The 25,202-nt window shown below is 41.7% G+C and overlaps 1 protein-coding gene and 1 long non-coding RNA gene across 3 annotated transcripts in view; one reads left to right on the top strand and one right to left on the bottom strand.

Annotated features, from left to right (window-relative positions):
* Positions 1-23,646, bottom strand: part of LOC131511958 (uncharacterized) — a 43,017-nt gene extending 19,371 nt beyond the window's left edge. Inside the window, exons 1-3 of one of the 2 annotated variants that reach the window (XR_009261839.1) lie at positions 23,314-23,646; positions 17,497-17,702; positions 9,494-9,591 (exon numbers count right to left, since the gene is read on the bottom strand). This is a non-coding gene — a long non-coding RNA (uncharacterized LOC131511958). The remainder of the gene's footprint in view (positions 1-9,493; positions 9,592-17,496; positions 17,703-23,313) is intronic. The other variant, XR_009261840.1, reaches the window with a different exon arrangement.
* PCOLCE2 (procollagen C-endopeptidase enhancer 2) overlaps positions 23,113-25,202 on the top strand; it is a 61,464-nt gene continuing 59,374 nt past the window's right edge. Inside the window, exons 1-2 of the mRNA XM_058730121.1 lie at positions 23,113-23,276; positions 24,225-24,333. Of these exons, the coding sequence (XP_058586104.1) occupies positions 23,194-23,276; positions 24,225-24,333 (192 nt within the window). The 5' untranslated portion in view covers positions 23,113-23,193. The remainder of the gene's footprint in view (positions 23,277-24,224; positions 24,334-25,202) is intronic.

The following is a 25,202-nucleotide window of genomic DNA, read 5'->3' as shown; positions in this document are numbered from 1 at the left end:
TTCCTCTGTCTCTCTCTCTCTGTCTGTCTTTCTCTCACACTCTCTCTTCCATTCATTCTTTCCTATTTCAATAGTCTTTCTCTATGTGGAGGAGCAACATGGCTTCCAACTCTGCTTTTCTCTCCCAGCCTCAGAATATAAAAATGCCAAGGATGGATTCAATTGGCCCAGTTTGTGTCACATGTCTAACCCTAAACCAATCAGTTAATTCTCCTTTCAGTATGGTGTTTCTACGACTCTGGCCTGGCCTCTGTTGCTGAGTCTGGAGCTGCTTCTGGTTCACTTTCTGAGCATAGGCCAGCTTCTGCTCGGGTGGGAGAAAGGTAGTCATTTGGCTGTTAAGAGAAGGGGAAGGAATCTGTGATCTGACTGCTCCTGCAGAAGAGTTTGCACAAACTTCCTGTTTGTAGCCCTGCCTCTTACCCTCTCTTTCAGAAGAATCTGTGCCTCCAATTCCAGGACCTTTCCAGGGTCCTGTGCCCCAGACTGGCTTCCTTCTTCACAGTTCCCCATCTTCAGATAATTATGTTTCAGTTTTCACAACTCTCATGGCTTAGTCTCCACTCATCTAGCCCCTGTCCATGTTCCAAAAAGAGTGGACATGAACTCCACCCATTCCCTCTGTTCTTGTGGACCTTGGCCTTTTCCACTTCTTTGCTGTCATTTTAGTGGCATTTTGGAAGGGATCAAAGAAAAGTGTGTGTTTTTAAACCGCAGTATTTAAACAGAAGTCTGTGCTGGGGCTTTTCAAATATTCCTCCTCTCTGAACATGCCACAGAGACTGCCTTCACCCCTGGGAGTAGAGGTGGTGGCACAGGGGCAGAGGAGAGAAGGGGAAGAGAAGCATGGACAGGCTCTGGCTCCCACCCCTGTATCAAGCACCCCTATATACCTCTGGTTTTTCTGTTTCATGTTTTGAGCCTCAAAGATTTTATTTGAACAAAAAGCCTGTAACTAAAAATGGAAAACCTTAAAAACCACTGCACAACACCAGGTTGCTGCCTACATATTTTATAGAATTATAATCGTAGTCAACATAAAGTTTTGTATTCTCGTTTTGTTTATTTATTTATTTTACATCAGATTGTATTATAAACCTGTTTTATATTTCTGTAGCTTTTTCATAATTAGTTTCTCAACCCAACGCCTGGCACATAGTAGGTCCTCAGTAAATAATGATTGAATGAATGGATGAGTTGTAGTATTTAACAGCTGCTGTCTCTAAATATTTTTGTTATTATAGTCATAGCTTCTGTTGAGTTCATGCACTCATTCCCCCTACACATATTTGTTGAATAGCTACTTAGTGCTGCACACTGGTGGAGGGTGCTGAGGATACAACAATAAATAGATAGACATAGTCCTTTCCATGCAGTCCAAAAGGGGAATCTGACAAGTGAGTTGACAGTCACAATGCAAAAGCATAAAACCTATGAGAAACAAAAAGGACTATTAGAACACACAGTAGCGGCCTCTAACTTGGACATGAAATTCTGAGAACTCTCTCTGGAGGAAGAGACCATGGAAAATCATAAAATAAACAGGACATGTCAGTGCAGAGGGGAATATAAATACTCTATGCAGAGGATGGAGCAGGTGCACAGCCTGGGCACAGAGGAGACTGTGGCACATCCCAGGACCTGGAAAAGGCTCAGGAAGATAGGGGGACAGAGTACACAGAGGTGTGAGCCCAGAGATGAGAGAGGCAGGCAGAAGCCAGGGAATAAAACATCTTATGGACCCCTACATTTGGCCTGTATTCTGATGGCAATGGGGAACAATTAAACAATCTTGAGATAAACCCATCTGAGTGTCGGATCTACAGATCCTATAGGGCATGTAAGCTGTGATGAGTCTGCAACTCATCCCTAAGAGTAATGAAGGCCATCAAAGGGTTTGACTAAGGTAACAGTATTTGCAGTTCAAGAAAAAAAAAATTATAATGTAAAGAATAGATGGACAGAAAAGGCAAGACTGTAAGGAAGGCCACTTAGGACTAGCAAAAAATATAAGACAATGATAGTGGGGATAAAGAGAGGCAAATGGGTTTAAGGCACATGTAGAAGCAATGAATAAACCTTGGTGGTTGGACGTGGGAAGTGAAGGAGACGAGAAAAGGTCTGATGACACCAGATTTCTGGTTTGGGCAATGTGTGGATTGTGGTACCATTTAAGACAGAGACTACAGGACAGAGGAAGCCAATGGGTTCAGTTGGACACATTGGGTTTAAGGTGCCTGAGGGACATACAGATGGAATTGTTTGGAAAATAAGCAGAAATGTAATTCAGAAGCATGGGAGAGACAGTGGCGCTGTGGATGGGGATCTCACCATGGAAGTGGTAACTGACGTGGAACTGAAGAAGAACAGTGATATCCCTCAGGGAGAAATGTAGACGAGAAGGAGGAGGCATGTAGTCAGACGCCCAAAGCATACTGATAGTTAAGGATGAGCACAGAAGGACAAGCCTGCTGAGGAGATAAGAAAGAGCAGTCCAAGATGTTGGATGAAATCCAAGGACATGCTGGGTTACAGGAGCCAAGAGAAGACAGTGAAGGAGGAATAGTTAGTGTGTCAGCATGATATGGACAACCAAATGGCAAATTTGATAAGGCAGATCCAAGTAGAATGATGAGACAAGCCATCTTGTCTTGTAGCGGATAAGAATTTCAGACAAAGTATGCATGGCTTTCAAGAAGTATGGCTGAAAGGAGAAGAGAGAGGGCCTGGTTGGAAGGGAAAAAGAAGGCAAGAGACTCAAGTGAGTCTGAATGCTACCAGTGGCTGCCTAATAGCACCTATTAAAAAAAATGGGTGAAATAGATGATGGGGATTAAGGAGGGCACTTGTTGTGATGAGCATTGGCTGTTGATCAGAAGTGTTGAATTACTATACTGTACACCTAAAACTATTACACTGTATGTTAACTAACTGGAATTTAAATAAACACTTAAAAAAAGAAAAACTTCCTGATCTACTTACTCTTCAGGGCTCTCCAAATTTGGCTCAACCAGCTTTATTTCTTATTATTCTCCTACCATAAATCACTCTGTGCTTCAGCCAAACGGGTTAGTCACTGTTCCCCCAAGTAAAATGCATGGTTCACCAGATCCATTTCTTGGTTTATATTATTTCCTCCACCCAAAATGGCACTGTCGTCTCTCCAGGTACAACCTTACCCCCCTGCACTGCCCATCTCTGGCTCTTGGAAACCCCACTACTCTACAACCTGATTCTGCAGGGCTCAATGCTTGTCCCATTCTCATACCCCTCCTCATCTTCTGTACCTAAGTTATTTGGATGTTTCTTTTATGCCCCTACTTGACTGTAGATTCCTTGAAAGCATGGCTTGTAGCTTACTTAGCATTTTGTAAGCTTGTTTTATGCAGTAGAGTTCAACAACCATGAATGAATGAAAGTTTTAATGAACTCCATAGAAGTGTTTCTTTATCATAACCAGTTGATGCCCTGGCAAGAGGCAACCCTACTGTAGTCCTGTTCTGAGTTCTTGCATTTTCATTAAATAGTAACTCTCTGGGCACATACTACGTGCCAGGCATATAATGTATTTAAGGTGCCTGAGGGACATTCCAGTGAAGTTGTTTGCAAAATAAGCAGAAATGTAGTTCAGAACCATAGGAGAGACGGCTGGGCTATAGGTGGGGGTGTGGGTATCCTCAGCACAGAAGTGGTAAGCAATGTGGAACCAAAGAGGAAAGTGAGATCCCTCACTTAGGGAAATAATGTGGAGGAGAGAGAGGAGGCTAGTATCATCACTCCATTTTATAAGTGAGTAAACTCAGGCTAAGAGAGGTTAAGTAACCTGCCCAAGGTCACATAGACAAAGAATGATTGAACCAAGACTCCAAATTAAGACACCACCCTGACCTTGCTGACTTCTCTCTGCTCTTGTTGCTGACTTAAAGAATGGAGAAAAATAATTTTAGGAAACGCCCTAACAGTGTTCTCAGTAACTGTCCTACAGAAGATTGTAAAACATGCTACTTTAGGAAGCCCTTTCAGACCAGTAGAAAAGTCAATAGATTCTGTCATTTTTCCTTTAAAATTCAGTAATAAGTAACTAGCATAAATAATAACAACCTCCAAAAAATAGCCAGGTAGAATACAGTCAGTGAAAGATTAAGGTATTGGAAGATGAGAGAGGAGATAAGCAGCCAGATAGGAGAAATATTCACTTTTCTTGGCTTTTATTTGGCAACACTTAATATTTAATAAATTCTGAGTGTTCAACTCCCTGGAATGATTCTAAGAACAAATTTCTTACAAAAATTACATGTGTCAGTGAGTTTCCTAGGAACATTCTTTCATGGTGACACAAAATTAGGTGGCCTTAGTTCTTTGACCTTGTAAAAATGACTCTTTGCTTACATGATTTTTCTAGCAGAGAAACATCAAGCATAACAACTTATCACTGCCTGGAATGAGAACCCTGCCCTCATTCCTAGGTAATGATCCAGGAGTTGGATTGTATTTTCTTATTTTCACAAACATGTTGCATTATGGCTTTTTCCATTCATCTAGTAACATTACTCATTATCTCTTGACAATGATCATTTAACAACTCATTTGTTTTTCTTTGGGATTCCATTTCTGATGAGATATTCATTATAATAAAATTAAAATGTAGCTTAATTTTTACTAATGGACTGTGGCATTCTTCATATTAGAAAAAAATTCTATCTGTATGGCATTATAAAGACAGTGAGTTCCAGGAATATTCTGAACAAAATCAGAAACATCCAGTAATAGTCTTTACTTTGGCCAGATTCCCAGTAATGTCATTGTGACTTCCCCAAATAGTCTCTTAGAATGCTGGTTTCTTGTCTTTTAAAGATGAGCAGTCCATCCTTGTTTGATGTGAAAGATGTCTCTTTTGGCCTAACTCCCTTTCTCCTCTCTGACCACCTGTCTTCCATCAAAAAGTGCTCCATGAAACACTTTTTAAAATAAAAGTGAGGGGCGCCTGGCTGGCCCAGTTCGTAGAGCATGTGATGCTTGATCGCGGGGTCACGAGTTTGAGCCCCACATCAGGCATAGAGATTACTTAGAAAATAATAAAAGTGAAATGGAGGGCACCTGGTTGGCTCAGTTGGATAAGCGTCCAACTTTGGCTCAGGTCATGATCTCACAGTTCATGGGTTTGAGCCCTGCATCAGGCTCTGTGCTGACAGATCAGAGCCTGGAGCCTGCTTCAGATTCTGTCTCCCTCTCTCTGCCCCTCCCCCACTCACGCTCTGCCTCTTTCTCTCTCTTTCAAAAAAATAAAATAAAATGTTAAAAAAAAATTTTAAGTGAAATTAAAATAACTGTGTTTTGACATTCAGCCCCCAACCCCCGAATTCTGGATCAAGCCTACAGAATCAGTTTCAATCACGACAGTTTTGTGGGTTTTTTAAAAATATTTTTAATGTTTATTTATTTTTGAGAGGGGGAGAGGAACAGAGAGATAGGGAGACACAGAATCTGAAACAGGCTCCATGCTCTGAGCTGTCAGCACAGAGCCCAACACAGGGCTTGAACTCACAAACTGTGAGATCATGACCTGAGCTGAAGTCAGATGCTTAACTGACTGAGCCACCCAGGTGCCCCCACTCACAACAGTTTTATAACAGTCAGCAAATCCTTTTAGATCCACTAGCATCTAAAAGTTTTGTAATGGATTTACTATTTTTTTCCTTTCTACTTAATGAAAATGTTAGAATTTGGTTAAAATAATTTAGTTAAATAGGGGATTTCAAAGAGGAACCTAGCTTTCAGAGGCACTCGATGTCACATTTTTGGAGGCGCTCAATGTCACATTTTCAGCTGTGCAGCACCTGTGCTTTATCCTTAGCTTTGGGCCCCAGGGTACTAGGTGGAGTGCATCCCAGCCACAACGGGGTGGGGCCAAGGCAGGGATGAAAATGTGACAATGACCTGGTGGAAGCAACACGGTTTATCTCAGCCATGCTATATGGTATGTAGTGTGCCTGTATAGTTCTGGGGTCAGGTACACCTGAATTCAAAGCCCAAAGAATCACTCCATGACCTTGGGAGATGCCTCATCCCACACAAATCCCTGTTTTCTTGTTCATAAAATGGAAAAACTTTTGTATCCAGCAGGTCTAGTCAGCAGACAGAAACCATACCAGTTACTGAGCAATGAAAATGTAATATAAAAAACTATTAACCAGGGGAGCCTGGGTGGCTCAGTTCATTAAGCATCCAACACTTGATTTCAGCTCAGATCATGATTTTACAGATTGTGAGATCGAGCCCTGCATCAGGCTCAGCACTGACAGTGTGGAGCCTGCTTGGGATTCTCTCTCTCTCTCTCTCTCTCTCTCTGCTTCTCTCAAAATAAATAAAAAACATTAAAAATTGTTTCAAAATAAAATAAAATAAAACTATTACCTAGGTATAAAGTTGTTAACTAAGTGACTGAAAAGTAAACAAAGACACTAAGAAATCATAGCAGTAGCACCTGTGGGAAGTAGCTACCTCCCCTAGAGGTGGGTAAGAGAAGAACTTGGAGGAGGGACCAAGACCCTTGAGGATAGGGTACAAGTGGGCTGGTGCTGGTGTCTCTGAGAAGGTGCAATGAGGCCGCTCCGATGAGTGAGGGGGAATCTGCAAAATGGGTTCAGACTCCTCCAGGAAGGAACTGCCTCTGCGGAGATGAGCGAGCACTGCTGAAGTGGAACAGGGGAACAAGAAGTAGATATAAGCCCCCAGGGAAGGAGCAAGTTCCTTCTCCCTCCTCTGGTCTTATGATGTCCCTCTGGTTTCCCCATTGGCAGCGTCCAACAAGGAGCAACTGGTTATGCAAAAATGTGGTCTGTAGAGTCCCAGAGAGACCCAGCACCACAAAGCAGAGAATAGAACCGTGGACTGGAACTGAAAGACAAAAACCTAGAACTAGTACAAATTCCAGGTATTAAGCACCCACTCCATGCCAGGCACAATGCCAAGTGCTTTACATACATTATCTTATTTATCTTAACCACTTAATGAAGTGTCCTCATTTCACAGATGGGTAAGAAAGGAAGCCAGATTTATCTGACTTCTTTACTCCTCTGCTGTATATAACAAGACGTTGTCTAAACCCTGTCTCGGTAGATGTTGTCCTTTCCACCTTCACCCTCCTTCTCTGCTCTGACATATTCAATCTTCTCAGTGTCTGGTGGTTGCTGGGGAGAGGTGAGGGAAGTGGAGAGTCAGGCAAATTTATAGAGGAGCTAAGGGGAGGAAGTGGACCCACTTTGTGGTTCAGAAGTACGTAATGTGGCCCTGACAACAGGCAGATGGGAAGAAAGAGCAAGAGAGCTTTAAGGGAATTTGCCTTGTGGGAAAGAGATGACTGAGCTAATGGCTGAGATACCATTAGTTCATTGGGGAGCATTGGAGTTGGTCACTGAAGCTTTGGCAACTGGCATGACCCAAGAGGGATGCCAGGGTGGAGGGTACAAATGAAGGGCTGTAAAGCTGGGGCAGGCGGGGAGGGCGGCTTCTGAGAGGACCTCAAAGGGAAGAAGCATCTTTCTTTATGTCTTGAGCTATCGTTGCAGCCTGGCAGGGATCTGCTCTGGGGCAGTGGGGTGAGATAGCCATCCCTGGCTCCCAGAGCTGAACAAAGAATTCCAAGCTTAGTGAGAGCAGGTGAGATGAGAAGTGGCATCTTCCTGAATTTTCAAGGTTTCAGTGAGGATAGTAAAGACTTTTATAACAGCGATAGTACATTTTGGAACAACCAGCAGCCATGTCACCTCAAACAGCACTAGAAAAAGGACAAATCTATAGACAGGATTGTTGGGGTCAGAGCCACAAGGCTGAGTAAATAACATATTCCATGTGACTTGGGCCAAGTTCCCTGGCAACAAACTCAGATGAGACTTGCTTGCAGGTGGTTCACTGAAGGCTGTAGTCAGTGACAGGCCCTATAGAGAAATGAGGGAAGCAAGACTGGGCAGAGGGAGAGATTGAACTGCAAAGCAGATGCGACAGAGGACGAGTTGAGTTCATCTTCAGTGGGAACTGGGATAGTTCTAGAGTAGTCCCAAGTGGGGACTGATCTTCTGACTCCCTCACAGACCAGCCACTGGGTGCAGTCCTTAGTGAGGGGTTATAAATCTTGTCCTGTGGGAAATTCCTGACAGATGCCAACTGGGAGCCCATAGCAGTTGATGTCCCAGTAGCAGGGGGAACAAATGACTTGGTCCTAAATGAGAGATCAAGGAGGCCCATCACAGCATCTGCTGCACATCCATCAATGAAAAAAGTACCTACTGGGGCACCTGGGTGGCTCAGTCAGTTAAACGTCCAACTCTTGATTTCAGCTCAGGTCATGATCTCACTTTGTGAGATCAAGCTCCCTCGTCAGGCTCTGTGCTGACAGCACTGAGTATCTCCCTCTCTCTCTCTCTGTCCCTCCCCCACTTGTGTGTGGGGTCTCTTCCCAAATAAATAAACATTTAAAAAAAAAAGAAAAAATCTACTGAATAACTATTATTGGTCAGCCCTGTGCTAGGCACTGGAAACACATCAGGGATCGAGACAGAAAAAATATCTGGCCTCAGGGGATAAAAGGTATATTTACTAAACTTTTCTTTGCCTCAGTGAACCTCACCTCGAACTATGGATAATAATAGTAAGCTTTCAGTTAGTATGAGATATAGTTATTATTATTTAAAAAAAATTTTTAATGTTTATTTTTGAGAGAGAGAGAGAGAGAGACAGAGACAGAGACAGAGCGTGAGAAGGGGAGGGGCAGAGAGAGAGGGAGACATAGAATCCAAAGCAGGCTCCAGACTCCGAGCTCTCAGCACAGAGTCTGACACCCACAGGGCTTGAACCCACAAACTGTGAGATCATGACCTGAGCTGAAGTCAGAAGCCTAACCTAAGCCACCCAGGCACCCCATCGTTATTATTATTTATAATGTCTACGCTACATGTTTGAGGACTGCCTGGAGGACCAGCAGGGCAATCAACTCCTCTGCTATCACTGCCACAGGCATGGATCTGCAGAAAGGAGGAGCCCTAAGAGAGAAAGAGTTGTAACACTGGGCCTGCCCCAGAAGCAGGAATAAGCTACCCCTGAAGGAAAGGCATGATTTTCAGAAGTTTCTTGTGTATTTTGATGGCCAGCGCAGTCCCCAGGAACTCATAGCATGACAGAACTTCAAGAAAAAGTGGAGACACCCAGGCTGACTGACTAAAATGCCTGTGGCCGAATAAGTACCTCCCCTCCCAGAATACCATGCCTGCCCAGGCCAGAAGCTCTGGGAGAGCAGCTGTGGGAAAATCATCAGGCAATCAACTCAGGCTCATGTCCATCTCTCTACCTTGGTGCTTCCCCCCATCTCCCTGTATGTGGGCTTTGAACTGGGACTTGAAAAGGGCACTGCATCTAGGAATTTCCCTTGGCTCCATGGCTCCATAGACTGGGCTTTACAATCGCAAATAGCTGTGCCCCAGCCCCAGCCCAGGCTTACCTGTTGGCTGGGTACACACCACCTGACCCCCATTTGTCAGGTAAGAGGAACCAGATGGCAGAAATGGCAGTGAAGGGTACTGTCCTCACACAGAGTCCCTGCCAGAGACATGGGAAGAAACACCACTTTTTAAAGGGTTTGTTTTTTTCAGCAGCATGGGCAGTGTTTATTCTTTGGAGGGCATTGGGGACGGCAGCAACAGCATTGTGCTCTGAGCACCTCAGCCTTGACAGCCACAGAAACATCACAGGAAGCCACAGCAAAGGGGGAAAAGGCTACAAGTCCTGAGTGCTACCCAAAAGAAATGTTTCACATGTATACATGAGACTCCTTGCTGAAATCTCCAGGGACTCTCAGAATAATTTGGGAGGAAGCTGACAATTCCTCCCATAATTTGGGAGGGACTCATGTTCTCATATAGCAGGTGGAGGTAAAAACAGAGGAATACTAGTTTGTATGGTCTTGTGACACTGTTTATCCCTCCCATCTGCCTCCCAGCACTACCATCATCCTGTGTGGGGCCTGGGCCTTAAAAGTTATATACAGGTAATTGATACTTGTTGCTTTGTCCATTCCCTCTACTGGAAACCATAGCACAATTTCCTTCACAGAGATTACCAACTCCTCTCTCGGTTCATAAAATGATGGTGGTGTTGTTTGTACCATTGGCTTGAGATATGGGCACGTGACTCATCCTAGCCAATTAGAAAGAATATGACTTTTCTTTTGGTAGCAATGGTTGGTTTGGGGATGGGTACATGATCCAAAAGAGTCAATAAAACTCATTGAGGTTTTTGCTGGGAATCCTAGGAAAAGGAAAATTACTTCTGTCTAATAGACTTGAATGAGGTCTGCTGCTGTTGGAAGCATCTTGTGACCACAAGGGACAGTAATGTTTGAAAACTGAGCCAACATTGAGAAGAACAGAGGTGAGAGAGTGACTGGGTTCCAGCAACACCTTTGAGCCTAGATCTATCTTTGGATTTTTCAGTTAAGAGAGACAATGTGTTGTGTTTTTGCTTAAAGCCATTTGGGTTGTTTTCCACTTGCGACCAAGAAAGTCAAGACAGATGGAATCTATAAGCCAAGCAGCACAGGATTGGGAACATAAAGGACATGCGAGTTAATTTTAGTTCCCCTTTTCTCCTTTTACTTGATCCTCACTGCAACTATTATATGTAAGTAGGGGTGATAGTTTTATTGTCCTATTCAAACAGTGATAAAATCATACCCTTGATATGTTAAATGACTTGTTCAAGGTCTTCTGGCTAATAGGTGATTGAGCTCAGGGTCGGTGACCTTCAGATTTGGGACACAGGAAAAGTCAACAAGATCAGTACACCAAAACATGATAATCAGACCTATTTACTGATATTGTCTTGAGGATACTTTTAGAAAACCATTTGATCCTACAAACATTTTCTATTTATATCTCTCAATGTCATTTTATTCTGCTATTGGTCATATTTTCAATTCCATACAACTTTTCATATTAATGGAGAGAAAAAAATGCCTGTAAGAAACAAATTCAGTTGATCAATAAGAATTTATTGGGGCGCCTGGGTGGCTTAGTCAGTTAAGGGTACGACTTCGGCTCAGGTCATGATCTCATGGCTTGTGAGTTCAAGCCCTGTGTCTGGCTCTGTGCTGACAGTGCAGGGCCTGGAGCCTGCCTCAGATTCTGTGTCTCCTTCTCTCTCTACCCCTCCTCTCCTTGCGCTCTCTCTCTCTCTCAAAAATAAAATAAACATTTAAAAAAAAGAATTTATTAAGTGCTTAGACACTCTTCCATCACCCTCTTATCCGACTCCATTTCTTCAGCTCCAGAGCTGTCCACTGAGCTCCCCACCTGAAACATATGTTCCATAAAAGCAAGGGCTGGGGCGTGTAGGTGGCTCAGTCATTTAAACATCCGACTTCCACTCAGGTTGTGATCTTGCAGCCTGTGCTGAAAGCTCAGAGCCTGGAGCCTGTTTCAGATTCTGTGTCTCCCTCTCTCCCTGACCCTGCCCTGATTATGCTGTCTTTCTCTAAAAAATGAATAATAAACATAAAAAAATTTTTAAAAACAAGGGCTTTTTGTCTTCTTTATCATATTCTCAATTCCTAGGTCTTGGTACATAGTAGGAGCTCAACAAATACTTGATAAGTGAATAAATGAGACCATGCCTTGGAGAAGGGGAAGAGAAGGGAAGTGATGACAGTTGACTTGCTGGAGGATTTACCCAAAATTAACTGAGAAAAATCTGGAAGTGATGGAGTTTAGAGTCAATAGGCAAGATGAGGCTTTCTGCCATATAGGGCTTAAGAGATGGTTTAATTTCAGCTGTAGAGTAATAGAGAAAGTTACATTTCTGTGAGTCTTAGATCTGTCACTGTAAGATTCATATGTGCTGCACAATTAATAAAATGAATGAATGTTCTTATTCATGCAAACACTACTCAATTCAAAATTAGTACCTGTTTTAATGGGTAAGATTTTATTAATGATTTAAGCAATAGGACTAGTGTCCTAATTGGATATATGACATTTGACCAAACTAAATATAAAAATATTTTTGATTTCTTTAAAACATATTGTAAAAATTTTTAGAAATAAGCCACTGATTTTTTAAAAATCTGTTCTGAAAATATAATTAAGTTGTTTCTCTTGATTTTCAAAAATATTTTTCATTTTTTATAACTCTGAGCTCTTTTATCATTACTTGGATAAATAAAATATAAAATTAAGATAATATAATTTTGTTTAATTAAAAAAAAAAACTTGAATTTAACCTGATCAGAAAGGTCCTTGCTATTTTGATATTTTAACTGATCTGAGGTCTCTCTTTTTCTTTACCCTTCCTTTTGGGCTGTCAGCACCAGAGGTGGGAGGTAGAGGCTATACCCATTGAGAATGTTTGGAAGCATAACTTTCCTCACCAGACAATAAAAGGATAAACAAAGCAAAGGGAGGAAGGAAAGCAGGGAGGGAAGTTCTCACAGCAAGGAGAAGTAATAAGCATTTGCTAAAGTCAAATGCGCTCTTTGGGGAACCTGGCTGGCTTGATATTGGGTGGTGAGTTCAAGCCCCACAGTGGGTATGGAGATTGCTTAAATAATTAAAACCAAAAAAATGCAGTGTTTACTTAATCATTTGCAAGTGAGAAGCTATTTGACTATCCTGTATACCAGGCCAATTTATTTTTAAATCTAATCAATCACCTAGATCAGAGCTGTCCAATAGCTGTAGTTATTGGGCACTCCAAATGTGACTAGTCACCTGAGGAACTGAGTTTTTAAACTTCATTTTAATTAATGTAAATTTAAATTAAAATAGTAGCATGTGGCTAGTGACAGTACAGATCTAGATAATTAAATTTTACTAAGCATTCTAATTTATTGTTTCTTCGAAAACATTAAAGGAATCACAGTTATGTTTCTAAATTAATTAACATAATGGAGTGAGTATTTTGGACACATAAAGACCCAATGTCCAAAAAAAGTAGAAAAGAGGCAACAGTTAGAGATGATGTCCTCATCACCTTCTTAGCTCTTCATTGTGTCTGGTGTTCTCCTATTTCCTTGGCTTTTTGGAAGCCAAGAAGCAAGTTTCTCCTGTTTCTCTAGTGGTTTTTGCAGACATAAAAAAAAAAAAAAGTCCAATCACCAGATCTTCACCTGACATACTACATACCTAGACACTTACTGATTCAGTTATTTGTTTGCTTGTCTGTTTTTGCTCTGAAGAGTTCAGTTGACTATTGGCTCTGGTTTTTCAACATTTTCTTGGTAGTAATAATTTTGAATGTGGGGAGTTATTTGCCTGGTATGTTGTTCATTAAAATACTGTGGGCTGCCTAAGTTCTCAGAACCTCTATCTGATGCTATCTGATGAGAGGCAACCTGCAGAAAGGTTCAGTCAAAGTGCACTAGGGTCATTAATTATTCTTGAAATAATCACTTGGTTTTCTAGGTTTTCTTTTTAAATTCATTTTTCATGCTCAGTCTTTCTTTTCCTCTGCTGCAGGTCTTTTGTTGGTGGTAGTGATGTGAGATGGTTTGGTTTTGGTTTTATTTCATTTTAAGAGAACGGGAAATGCAATCCAAAGATGCCCCTAGATTTTTAGCCCAGGAAGAACCATGACATGAGCGATCTAGAAGACATAGGTGATGCAAGATGCCTACTGTGTATATAATTCTATACCTGACTGTTGGTAGGTGTCTACTATGGGACCAGAGTGCAAAAAGGATACAGAGCCTTAGGATTCCTAAGAAATGCATCATTACAAACATACACTTCCTACATACCCTTCCAGTGGAGTAGCACTTCCAGTGTTTTGCCTCACCCAAAATAATGACCTCTCTGATAAAACTGGGAAGCACACAGGTCTGCACTCATGTAAGTGTCACAAAGTTAATTTCTTGATATCTGCAGTCTTCACAGGGGGCAGCAGTGAAACGTTTCTCCTCCCACTCTATTCCCACCTATACCAAGAGCTTGAGAATCAAGTTTCCTCTGAGGATAAAACTCTAAAATCTACCCTTATGGCAGCCATGGGAGTGTACCATGTAGATCTCCCTTCACGAGAGAACCTGCTGTAAGGACTGTCATTAGCTGGCAGCCTCCAGCTGCCATACCTTCAGGATCTGCTGCGGGATGGGTGCCAAGACCACCTCTACCCAGGCTGCTCCTGGATAATGGCTGAGCAAGGTGGGAGGACCAGAGTCATGCCATTCCTATCCAACACAAGTCTCCTGTAATAGGCTCCTTGCTGGAGCTCCTCATTGCCCTGGCTAATGATGCACAGTGGTTTGAAGCTTTTCCAAGACAATCCCCCTTATTTCGCTGACTCTGTTCACAGGTATCAGACCTACAGTGCAGTCTGAAGGCTTCTGCCTACTCACATTTCCTCTTCCCTTTTCCCCCCACAGGCAATTCCCCAAATATGTCTCTTGCACACCTAAGTCTGTATTGATGTCTGCTTCTTAGAGGACCAACACAATACAAAATGAATGAGATTAATTATTTGAAGAAACAACATTAAACGGCATTCTCGACTGTGAAGATATGAACCAAGTCTGTTCTACTCTAAGGCCTAATGCAGACTGGGCACAAAGCAGGCTCTCAATAACTTGAAAAGGAAGGAAAGACAGGGGGAGGGAGAGAAGAAAGATTTTGGATTACTGAGATTAAAATCTAATCAAGCTTTAGTAAAGGGTAAAAAAAAAAAAACACGCTATAGCATTAGAAGGAAAAACTAGCAGACAGAAGAGGATGGTCAGTTTAGAATTTAGAAAACGGAACTCTACAGGGTGAAAATATGTTAGTGTATCTCCAGCACCGTATATGGAAGACATGTGTACACACACAGACGCATATACACATTCACACCTGCATCCACATCTACACACGCATAAATGATAACATGCAGGAAGTCATATGTAAAGTACACATATTTATATTCCTGTTATTTTCCTCAGTATTCTCAATATGTACAAATAATACCTAAATATACCACAATGGTAAATGGAAAATGAAACAAAAAAAATCCCTAAATGCTTCCAATGGAAACATTACCAATTGAGAAAACAGAGACAAAGGCCAGCTCCAAGCTGGGCTTCTGTTGCTACGACTTCCCACTTGTGCAATTAGTCCTACCCACTGGGTTAGGATACGCCTGTCATTAGCATCTGGGAAATATCCCTCAGTTAAGAAGCAGCAATTGCAGTGTCCCTCAGAAAAGGCTCTGGACTCCATCAAGAGATGTAATCCTATTAAATTCCATCAAACAAGTCTCATGTTAATTTTTAAAATTAATAACCATTTAATACCCACAATAAATATATGTTGATGTTCAAGCATTTGGGCTTTATTGAGAATTTACTGAGCATGATGTTTGTCCACATATATCTTCTTTTCCAATTATCTTAATGAAAAAATATATATTCGGAGTCTACTTGTTTCTTAGGAAGTATGTTTTTGTTGGGGTTATTTCAAAAGCATTTACAGAAATGTAAAATGTTTTTAGAATTTTAAGGGCAAAGGACCCAGGGTTTTATTAATATCATGCATTTAGGACTGTGTCCATAGCCATCATTTTGTATATATATAAAATATATTTATATGTATATAATGTATATCTACATATAAATTTATAAATATATATAAATTTATACATACTATAATATATAATTTATAATGTAAATAAATTATATCTACAATGCATAAATTACATGCATAAATTCTCTATATAATTGTTATATATAATTTTATATATTTATTAAAATTTTTTTTAATGTTTATTTCTGAGAGAGAGAGAGAGAGAGAGAGAGCACAAGGGGGGGAGGTGCAGAGACAGAGAGAGAGAGACATAGAATCCGAAGCAGGCACCAGGTTCTGAGCTGTCAGCACAGAGCCTGACGTAGGGCTTGAACTCACAAACCATGAGATCGTGACCCAAACCCAAGTAGGAAGCTTAACCGAATGAGCCACCCAGGCGCCCCCAATTTTATCTATTTTTAAAATTATATATGAATCTTTTACAGAAATCCTTAAATTTTAACTTAATTTTAGTTCTTTAATCCTTAAATTCTTTAAAGAATTTTTTTTTTTTTTAAGTTTATTTAGTTTGAGAGAGAGAGCACATGCATGGGAGGGACAGAGAGAGAGAGAACGCACATCCCAGCCAGGCTCAGTGCTATCAGCACAGAGCTGGATTTGGGGCTCAATCTCACCACCGTGAGATCATGACCTGAGCCAAAATCAAGAATTGGTCACTTAACCGATTGAGCCACCCAGGCACCCCTAGAGAAATTCTTAAAAGAAAACTGCAAAGGTATGCCTTTTTGAATTTTGCTGTTGGTTTTCTCTTAAATTCAAACGCTAAAGAGTCTCTTAATGGCTCAGGCTCATAGTTCTAATGCCTTTGTACATGATATTTATTTGGATAATGTCTTTTATATAGCTATCTTATTTTCCAAAAGCAATAACCCTTAAGCAATCCTGCAGCTCATCATAAACCAGGCTCAAACTGGAAATACAAACTTTTATTCCAGATGTTTAAGGAGCAATGAATGTGAATCTATTCCTCGAGGAACAAACAAGGGATATTTGAATTGAGGTAGGTTTACCAGCTCTGTCTGCGATTAGAAGTGGTTTCTCCAAACAGCAGTTTAGAAAAGAAATGAGGGGCTCCTGGGTGGCTCAGTTGGTTGAGCTGCCAAGTTTGGCTCAGGTCATGATCTCGCGGTTTGTGGGTTTGAGCCCTGAGCTGGGCTCTGGGCTGATAGCTTAGAGCCTGGAGCCTGCTTCAGTTTCTGTGTCTCTCCTTTCTCTGCAACACCAACCCCCAATCCCCCTCATGCTGTCTCTCTCTCTCCCTATCTCAAAAATAAATAAAAACTTAAAAAAAATTTTTTAAAAAGAAGAGCAATCAGTAAACAGGAAGTTACTTGTGAATGGACTTAAAAAAGAAAAAGATCCACACTCAATTCTTTTAGGAAGTCATTCTAAGTCAGCTGTGATTGTAGTAATATTTACACTATAGAATCATTATCATTAATCTTCTTTATTCATGACTTTTCCAAAAGCAAAGAAGGGCCTGGAATCAAAACAAACTCTTCAAATCCTTAGATATAATTCGATTGTAGAAGAGACACATTGGAAAGGAAGGGGAACTGGAGTGGCAGTAGCGTTGTCTTTGAATGGCAAAGTCAACGGTGTTATTCTTGTTCCTCTTTTACATTTCTAGACTTTTGGCTCTTTGTCAGAGGCCAGTCTTGGTGGTATTCCTTTCCTCTTCAGGGGTCCTGGCACTTCCTCCATGTGGCCCTATTGCATTGTCTTCCTTGCACACAACTACCATCTCAGTATGATTCATGATAATAGTAATATTCAGTACTGGTGAGATAGCTAGATGAGTTAGCTACAAAAGAACCCGAATGACTAACTGGATCGATATATTGGATATGGTTATTTAAATATGGAGAGTACATCTAAGAAATAAAAATATATTTCTTACCTACGGTTAACACTAATCATTCTTGGGGCGCCTGGATGGCTCAGTCGGTTAAGCGTCTGACTTTGGCTCAGGACATGATCTCACAGTTCCTGGGTTTGAGCCTTGCGTCGGGCTCTGTGCTGACAGCTCGGAGTCTGGAGCCTGCTGTAGATTCTGTGTCTCCCTCTCTCTCTGCCCCCCACTGCTCGTGCTCTGTCTCTCTTTCTCTGAAAAATAAATAAGACATTAAAACAAAACAAAACAAAAAACTATCATTCTTATAGGCAAGGGTTCATTCCCAAATGTCAATATAATAAAATGATTCCAAGGTGTTTTGGTTGGATTTGGTGCTGTTAATTATATTTCTTACTTCATGCTCCTCATTACCATCAATGTCCCACACTGAAGATTTTCTAGGATCAAGCTAGTTTTTTAATTAAAACTTGCCTTTTGTATCTTTTTTTATACCCAAGTCTCTTTATAATGTGGTAGAATCCTGGGTTCTCAAAAGAGTCTTTTTCAAATTCTCTAGGTCCATCTCCATGTGGAGGGTGGGTGGCTGTTGCTCTGAGGCGTTCACCTAAGGCTGGTTCCTCTTTCCCTAGGAAATCATTTGCTTACACACTGTTGCCAGAGGGGAAAAAAGCAGGGATGGGGGTGGGGGTGGGGGTGGAGGGTGGGTGGAGTAGAAGGATCTTTTCCCCAATATGTCCAGTAGGAAAGTCCTGGGAGAGCTCCCTGATTTTAACAGTTCTTGGTTGCATGCTCCATCCAGGGTCTGGAGGAACAATGAATGAAATTAGTGATTCTGGGTGGATAAACAGCATACATCTGTCCACCATACCCAACATCTCCAAGTGCATGGGTCCCAAGATGCAGTTCCTGGTGTATTAATTAAGTACTCAGTAAAAGTTAGGGATGATGATGAAGTTCCTCTGTTGGATAAAGTTCCACTCCAAACCAACAAAGAGCAGCAGACTTTGCCCAACATGGGCAGGTGAGTGGAGCTGGTTTCATTCAACACACATTGCATTGCCTTAGCACCCTTATACATGAAGACTCACTTGGGGCTGTTTTCTTCAGGAAGGGGTTGCAAGGAGAGAGGCTAATTGAACTTTGTAGATCCTTGTCATGGGCATTAATCATATTTGTGCCTGCCCATTATATTTTTAATAACCTTTAATATTTGGGGAAATTTCTACAGTATATGGCCTTTTCCCCCACAAACAGTTGAATTCCTAGCCTCTCTTGCAGCTGAAACACAGTCATGTGACATAGACGTTACCAATCATATACACTTGCATGAGACTTTGGATTTAAGAGATAAACTTGAGGAAAGAGGGTCTGTGATGAGCTTTCCTTCTGTAGGTGGCAGCATAGTTATCTCGCCTTTGGGGTAGGAGTGTTGCAAAGGTGAGTTTCCCAGGGCAGAAATGCATCTGATGTGCTCACAGCCATCAGAATTGCAATAAGTTAGAGTACTTGCATTTATTGCTTAGTCTTGGTAGCAGCAATGGCAACTGATTTCTCAATGGGCCATTTTGGAAGCCAGGCTTTGGTCATTAGCCTTGACATAATTTCTTCAATTCTCTTAAAGGTAATGTAAACTACCTTCTATTTAAAAATGCATCCATCCTTTTTATGGCTTGAGCTAGCCAGAATGGACTCAGTTGTTTGTAGCTAAAAAGGCTAACCAACACAATTTGCCTCCAATGTTTTATTCTTGGGAAGAAGTGGGGAGGTCTACTTCATAGCTTATGTTGACAAATATCAAAAAACATTGAACCCATATTTAATTCTAAAAAGCCTCCTTCACAAGAATATTTACTGATGGGTCTGTGGACAAGAATTCAAAGATTATGGGGAGTTCCTAAATGTTGATAGTATCCAAAAAGGTGAATTCAGAAGAGGCACTTGCATCACTAAAGTATTAATATCATAAGTCTATACTTCTATATTTTCTTAGACAAAGGAAGTGGGGAAATTCCAGTTTGGTGGTTTTGCAGAACTACAGATGTTATGGAAATATCATGAATATTGCATTGTCACTAGGACTGCATAAAAGAATTTTCACACAAATTGCTTTCCAGATACTTTTCATTTCTTTTATACATTTGTAGCACTTACAAAGCTAGAGCTCCATGTGGTACAGCTGGAGGATCACTTTTAAGGAAGCGCAGACTATACCCAAGTTCTAGATGTGGGTTGTGCCTCAAAGAACAATAGGAGGGATCCAAGGAGAGAGTCCAGCCCCTCATTCTCTCCTCTCTCACCCTCCCCCCTTCAATCTAATGACTGCCCTGGATTGTTGTTCAGGCATCTTTCAAGATAATTGGAGAGTGCCCATATCTGAGATTAACTATACTGGAAAAAGCCACTTAAAATTTACTTGACACAGTCTCCAAATTTTCATAGTAGATACTGAAAAATTGTTCAGGAGTTTATCTTCAAAAATGGAACAGAAAATTCAACATTTCCTTTATATTTGCAACTGTGTGCCAATTCTCATAATGAACGAAGAATGAATAAATGTGGGGGGGTTTTGAGTATAATTTCCCCTGCAAAATGCATTCTAGCAAAATACAAACATCTTTTCCTTCACTCTTGACTTTCAGAGCACTATAATGTAGTGAAAATCACTTTTGAAAACTTATCATAGGGCTTCTTCATTTTTCTCATGGGCTTCTCTTTGATACTTGGGCATTAAAAAATCATTCTTTTTTTGAAGGGACTGTTGGTCAGCAATCTTCTTTAGCTCTTTCCTTCAGTTGTCCACTGGAGTAACTCATCCGGGGCTTCATTTGTCAAAAAAGCCCATCATTCTCCTACTTCTTACAACATCACTTGCATCCATTTTATGAAATTATGAATCTTTTACGAGATCAATATTGCACCGTGGATTGAATGTGCATTGTATTTACATTGCATTTTCAGATGTTTACAAGGTTGATGAATTTACCAGAGACTAACTAAGATGTTAACATACTGGGCCTACCTAGATGCTAATATTGGGCAGCAAGGAATGTTTGAGAGGGAACTGATTTCGTAAGTGGTTGGTTCATTGGTGAATATTTCCATATTTCCATGACTTTGATTCCCTGTGCAACCTAGTGAACTGCAGAGATTGGGTAATATATACTTTGGATAATAAGAGTCACTTCACCTACCACTCTGCTTTTCTTTCTAGAATCTGCCACGGGGCTTTTGTCCTTTCTACCTCTCCCCTTTCCTACTGCCTGGAGTTCTTTGGTTCCCTGCCCATTATGCCAATTCTGCATGGTGAAAGTCTAGAAATTGGTCTCACAGAAATGGACCTTATACACACTTTCAAAGTCCACTTGGGTCTGTCTCAATTTTAACACATTAGGCTTCTCAGGACATTTAAAGATTATAATTTTTGTCAGAATTCTAGTTCCAAGTCAAATATGTGTTTCTAAAAGCAAATAATATGGCCTTTGGTAAACTTTTAAAATCATATGGTAACATCAATGTCTTCCTATGTGTCTCAACAACAACAGAACCATCAGTGTTGGAACCCTGACTCTTTAGTGAAGATATGAACACAGTTATCATTCTATAAATTAAGAAAAGAAAATACAGTTGCATATTTATGTTCAAATAGCTTTCCGTTTATTGAGACATGTTTAATACTTTGTCTTTGAATTTTAAATTTTGAAAACTTAGCTTAGTCCTAGGAATGAAGTATTTTCTGGCTAGGATGACTTCAAATCATTACCAGAAAGTGAATTGAGCAATATTTTCACATTATAATTTAAAACTTTGACTTTTTAACAAAATATCATCTAAAACACTTATGCTGTTGGATAGCATATTCTTGAAATGTGTGCAAAATAAACAATCATTTATTTTCCTCTTTGCTGTTTTAAAGCAATTTTTATTGGGTTGAGGGTGTAGGTTTCAGGATATAATGTAGTTTGCCAAATTCTGTAACCCCCCCACCCCCCTTTTTCTAAGGTCATACAGGGTGTGGTGCCTTTAGAGAATTTTTTAAAAGTTGTAGTTCTTGGTGTTTTTTTCCTTCACTTTTTCAAAAATAGTAAGATAATCTAAACACCACCGGGAAGTTGTGGTTCCTGCTATTGGCTCCTGGGTTCCCCCAGTATTAAAAGTCATATTATTCTCTGTAGCTAGCTTTTACTTATTTTCTTGTTAGGTGTGTTTACATTCTTAACATTGTAAGCTCAATACTAGAAATGAAGGCTTGATAAGTAATATTTTAATGATTATTATTATTATTTTGCTTAGCAAGGTGAAAATAATTTAGAGGGAACAACACAAATGAGGCATCTAAATTCAGCTATATCACTGGTGTTGTATATAAGCCAATTTGACAATAAATTATATTAAAAAATAAATTCAGCTACATCCTTCTTGTGGTGGTATGGTTGTGGAAAATCTTAATGGATCCATTCTGTTCTTGTTTTTTTTTATTAATCCCTAGTTATTGGAAAACACGTAACAAAATAAAAGGTTTAAAATTATTTTTCTCTAATTAAATAAAGGAAAGCCTTGGTTCCTCCACAAGGCTGTAATTATTCTTAGAAAAACAAATTCTCTATGTATCTTAACTGGTCAATGCTACAGAAATAAATTGTTGGAAAAGATCTTTTAAGGACAGAGAGATGCCAGCAAAGAAACACCATTTTCAGAACAGAGCAGGATGGTGAGATCTGATGATTTGGGTTCTGTCTTCATTATCTGCCATAGTTAATGACGGTTCAGTCACAAATCGCTTGGCTGAAAATGCACTTTGAAATCCCAGCACAGAAACTGTCTCCCTATTCTCATACACTAGTAAAAACAGAGAAGAATCTATTGAGTGAGAGTGTGTGTTTAAAGTAAGAGGATAAAGGCAGGAGTTAAAATGTGATTGAATCCCTCTTGTGCTTCCCCCCTTTCTGGCTTTAGATCTGGATGCTTGAAGGCAACAGAAATGAAGAGGGAACCCCAGTTTCCCAGCAATCAGCAAGCGCTAACACCTTTTTTTTTTTTTTTTTTTAATAAGCAACTAGGGAATAACACTCCACAGAGGAAGCCATGACCCCCTCTCTGTTTATCATCTGTGGATCCCGAGGCCACGTCCCAATAGGGTACCACTCGGCAGGGGGTTCCTCTGTCCTCCTTCTTCCCAAGGCCCTGCGAGCGGGATGTCACAGGGGCCGTGTGTCCTGGGGTGTCAGGGAGGAGACGCCCGCCCTGCCCCAGGAGAGGAGGCGGCTTGCCCTCGGAGCCGCCCCCTCCCGCCGCCAGAGAACAAACGGGATATTCAGCAGTGGCCTGTGGCTGCCAGAGCAACTCCTCTGGGGAAATTAAGCGTAGAGTCAGCCTGCACCGTAATCGTCTTTAAAAGCACCCCCACCCGCCTGCCGAGCACACCCGGATACCTGGGCTGCCCCGCGGCTGCGTGTCTGTGTGTGTGTGCTTGTGCGCGCGCGCGCGCGCGTGTGAGTGAGAGAGAGAGAGAGAGAGAGAGAGAGAGAGAGAGAGAGAGAGAGAGAGAGAGAGAGAGAGAGAGAGGTGTGGGGGGGAGAGAAAGAGAGAAAGGCGGGGGGAGCAGCAGCCAGGGCGTGTGCGGCGTGCGAGCCTGTGTTTCTGCCCGAGTGTGCTGGAGTGTGAGCCTGGGGGGGTGGTGCGAGCCGGTGTGTGTACCGGCGTGCGCGCCGGGGTGGGAACGAGCCGCGTGCGTCTACACCGGCCATGAGGGGCGCGGGCGCCTGGGCCGCGCTCTGCCTGTTGCTGGCCGCCGCCGCGCAGCTGTCGCGGCAGCAGCCCCCGGAGAGGTAACGCGACCCCCACCCGGGCTCCCTCCCTTCCTACCTTCCTCCCGCTCTCCTGCAGCCAAGCCCGCAGCTTCCCTGCAGCCGCGTCGGGGCGCCCAGGGAACCAGCGCGCGACCCCGCGCTCACCCGAGCTCTGGCGTCCCCCGTCCCCGCGCTGGCTGTCCCCGGGCCGGGTCCCGAGCCCCCCAGCTCCGCCTGCCCCCGGTCCTGCCGCTGGCCGGGCCACCACGTGGCGGGGGCTGGCGCTGACCTGCGCCTCTTCTCCCCTAGTGCTTATGCGGGCGGAGGGAGGCACTGGGGCCCAAGTCTGTGGACTTTGCTTTTTTACTTCTGTTTTCCTCTCCCGGGCGGCTTGGCCCAGAGACATGAAGCCTTGGGGAAAACGAGTCGCGCGGCGCGCGCGGGCAACCGCACGCCACCTCCATCAGAAAGTTAACTCTTCGCCACCTCCATCAGAGCTGAGGGAGGGCCCTGGTCCTGGACTGGGGGACCCACTTTTGGCATCCCCTCTTCCACTTCCATCACCAGCCACCTCCGTTTGTAAATGGGAGGCCCTGCCAATGGTCAATGGAATTCAGAAAAGGAGAGAAGTAGGCATCTCTCCACATCTAGGAAATTAAAACTTTTTAATGTTAACCAATTGCTTGTTTATCCATTTACCATTTTCCTATAAGCTCTTACCACTATGTGGACGATTTGCTTATGGATGGATGGATAAATAGATGTTGTGTTACTAGGATGGAGACAGATGGCAACTGGACTGAATGTTTTATTAGGCTATAATTTAAATATTCTAAAAGCTAGCAAGTATTTCAAATCCCGTATATAGTGCAGGCATTTATTAATCAATATTAACTTTATCCAATTTAATAGGCTACACCTTTCTGAAGTTGACTTTGGATTGTTAGACCCACTTTCAAATTAAGTGTCCTTCTTTTATTTTCCCAGACCTGTTTTCACATGTGGCGGCATTCTTACTGGAGAGTCTGGATTTATTGGCAGCGAAGGTTTTCCTGGAGTGTACCCTCCAAATAGCAAATGTACTTGGAAAATCACAGTAAGCATTTTTTTGAGGGTATTCTCCTGGAAGTGGGTATTGGAAACAGTGGAAGGCTGTTGCATTTTTCCTCTGGTGTAAGGATCTAGGTAAGGGGCGAGTGCCTAAAATAGTGAAATGTTGGATTTACCTCAACTATGTGGGAGATTTTTATTAATAGAACTAGTGGCATCCTGTGTTAGTGATTAGAAAGGGCACAAGATAACTGTTGAAGGAATAAATTCTTAAAGCAGATGTGTTTCTGACAACTCATCCTGACTCAGTTGAGTTTCATAGATTGAAAATTAAGGCTGTTTTCAAAGGCCTGTTGTAATGACTTTTAGAATTCATTTGTTGCCTATGCCCTGCATAAATGTCTCCTAGTGGAGAACAGAAGATCAAAGGTAATGCTCATCCCTGACTACTTTATACCCATTATGAGTAAAAGGGAAAAGAAAATGAAAAAAAAAAAAATCCCACTTAATGTTCCTGATTTAAAATCACCACTAATGGCAATCTGAGAATAGAGAATAATAATAATTGTGGAATAGGGCAGTAAAGTCTAAATATCAAACAAAGGCTAATAAAATGCCCATGCTGGTTAGTAATGGCATAGATTATGCCAAGTCAAGATAAGCAGTCAGATTTCCAGACAGCCATCTTAAAAAAAATAGTCTGGATTTAGAATCAGCTAGATTGAGTCATCTTTCCAGTCAGTATGATGGTGAGTCTTTTTCATTTTTTCGTTGTTGGGAAGTTGTTTAGTAATTGAACACATTGGTTCACTGAGACCTTTATTCAGTCAGATTGTGCCACCGGCTGATTATAATTTTTAAAAGTAGCTCCCTCTTACTGAGCACTTACTGTTTCCTAGACACTATGCCAAGTAG

This window comes from Neofelis nebulosa, chromosome 5, assembly GCF_028018385.1.
Source record: "Neofelis nebulosa isolate mNeoNeb1 chromosome 5, mNeoNeb1.pri, whole genome shotgun sequence".
NCBI lineage: Eukaryota > Metazoa > Chordata > Mammalia > Carnivora > Felidae > Neofelis > Neofelis nebulosa.
The sequence above is the reverse complement of the archived record's forward strand: the minus strand, read 5'-3'. Positions and strand labels throughout refer to the sequence as shown.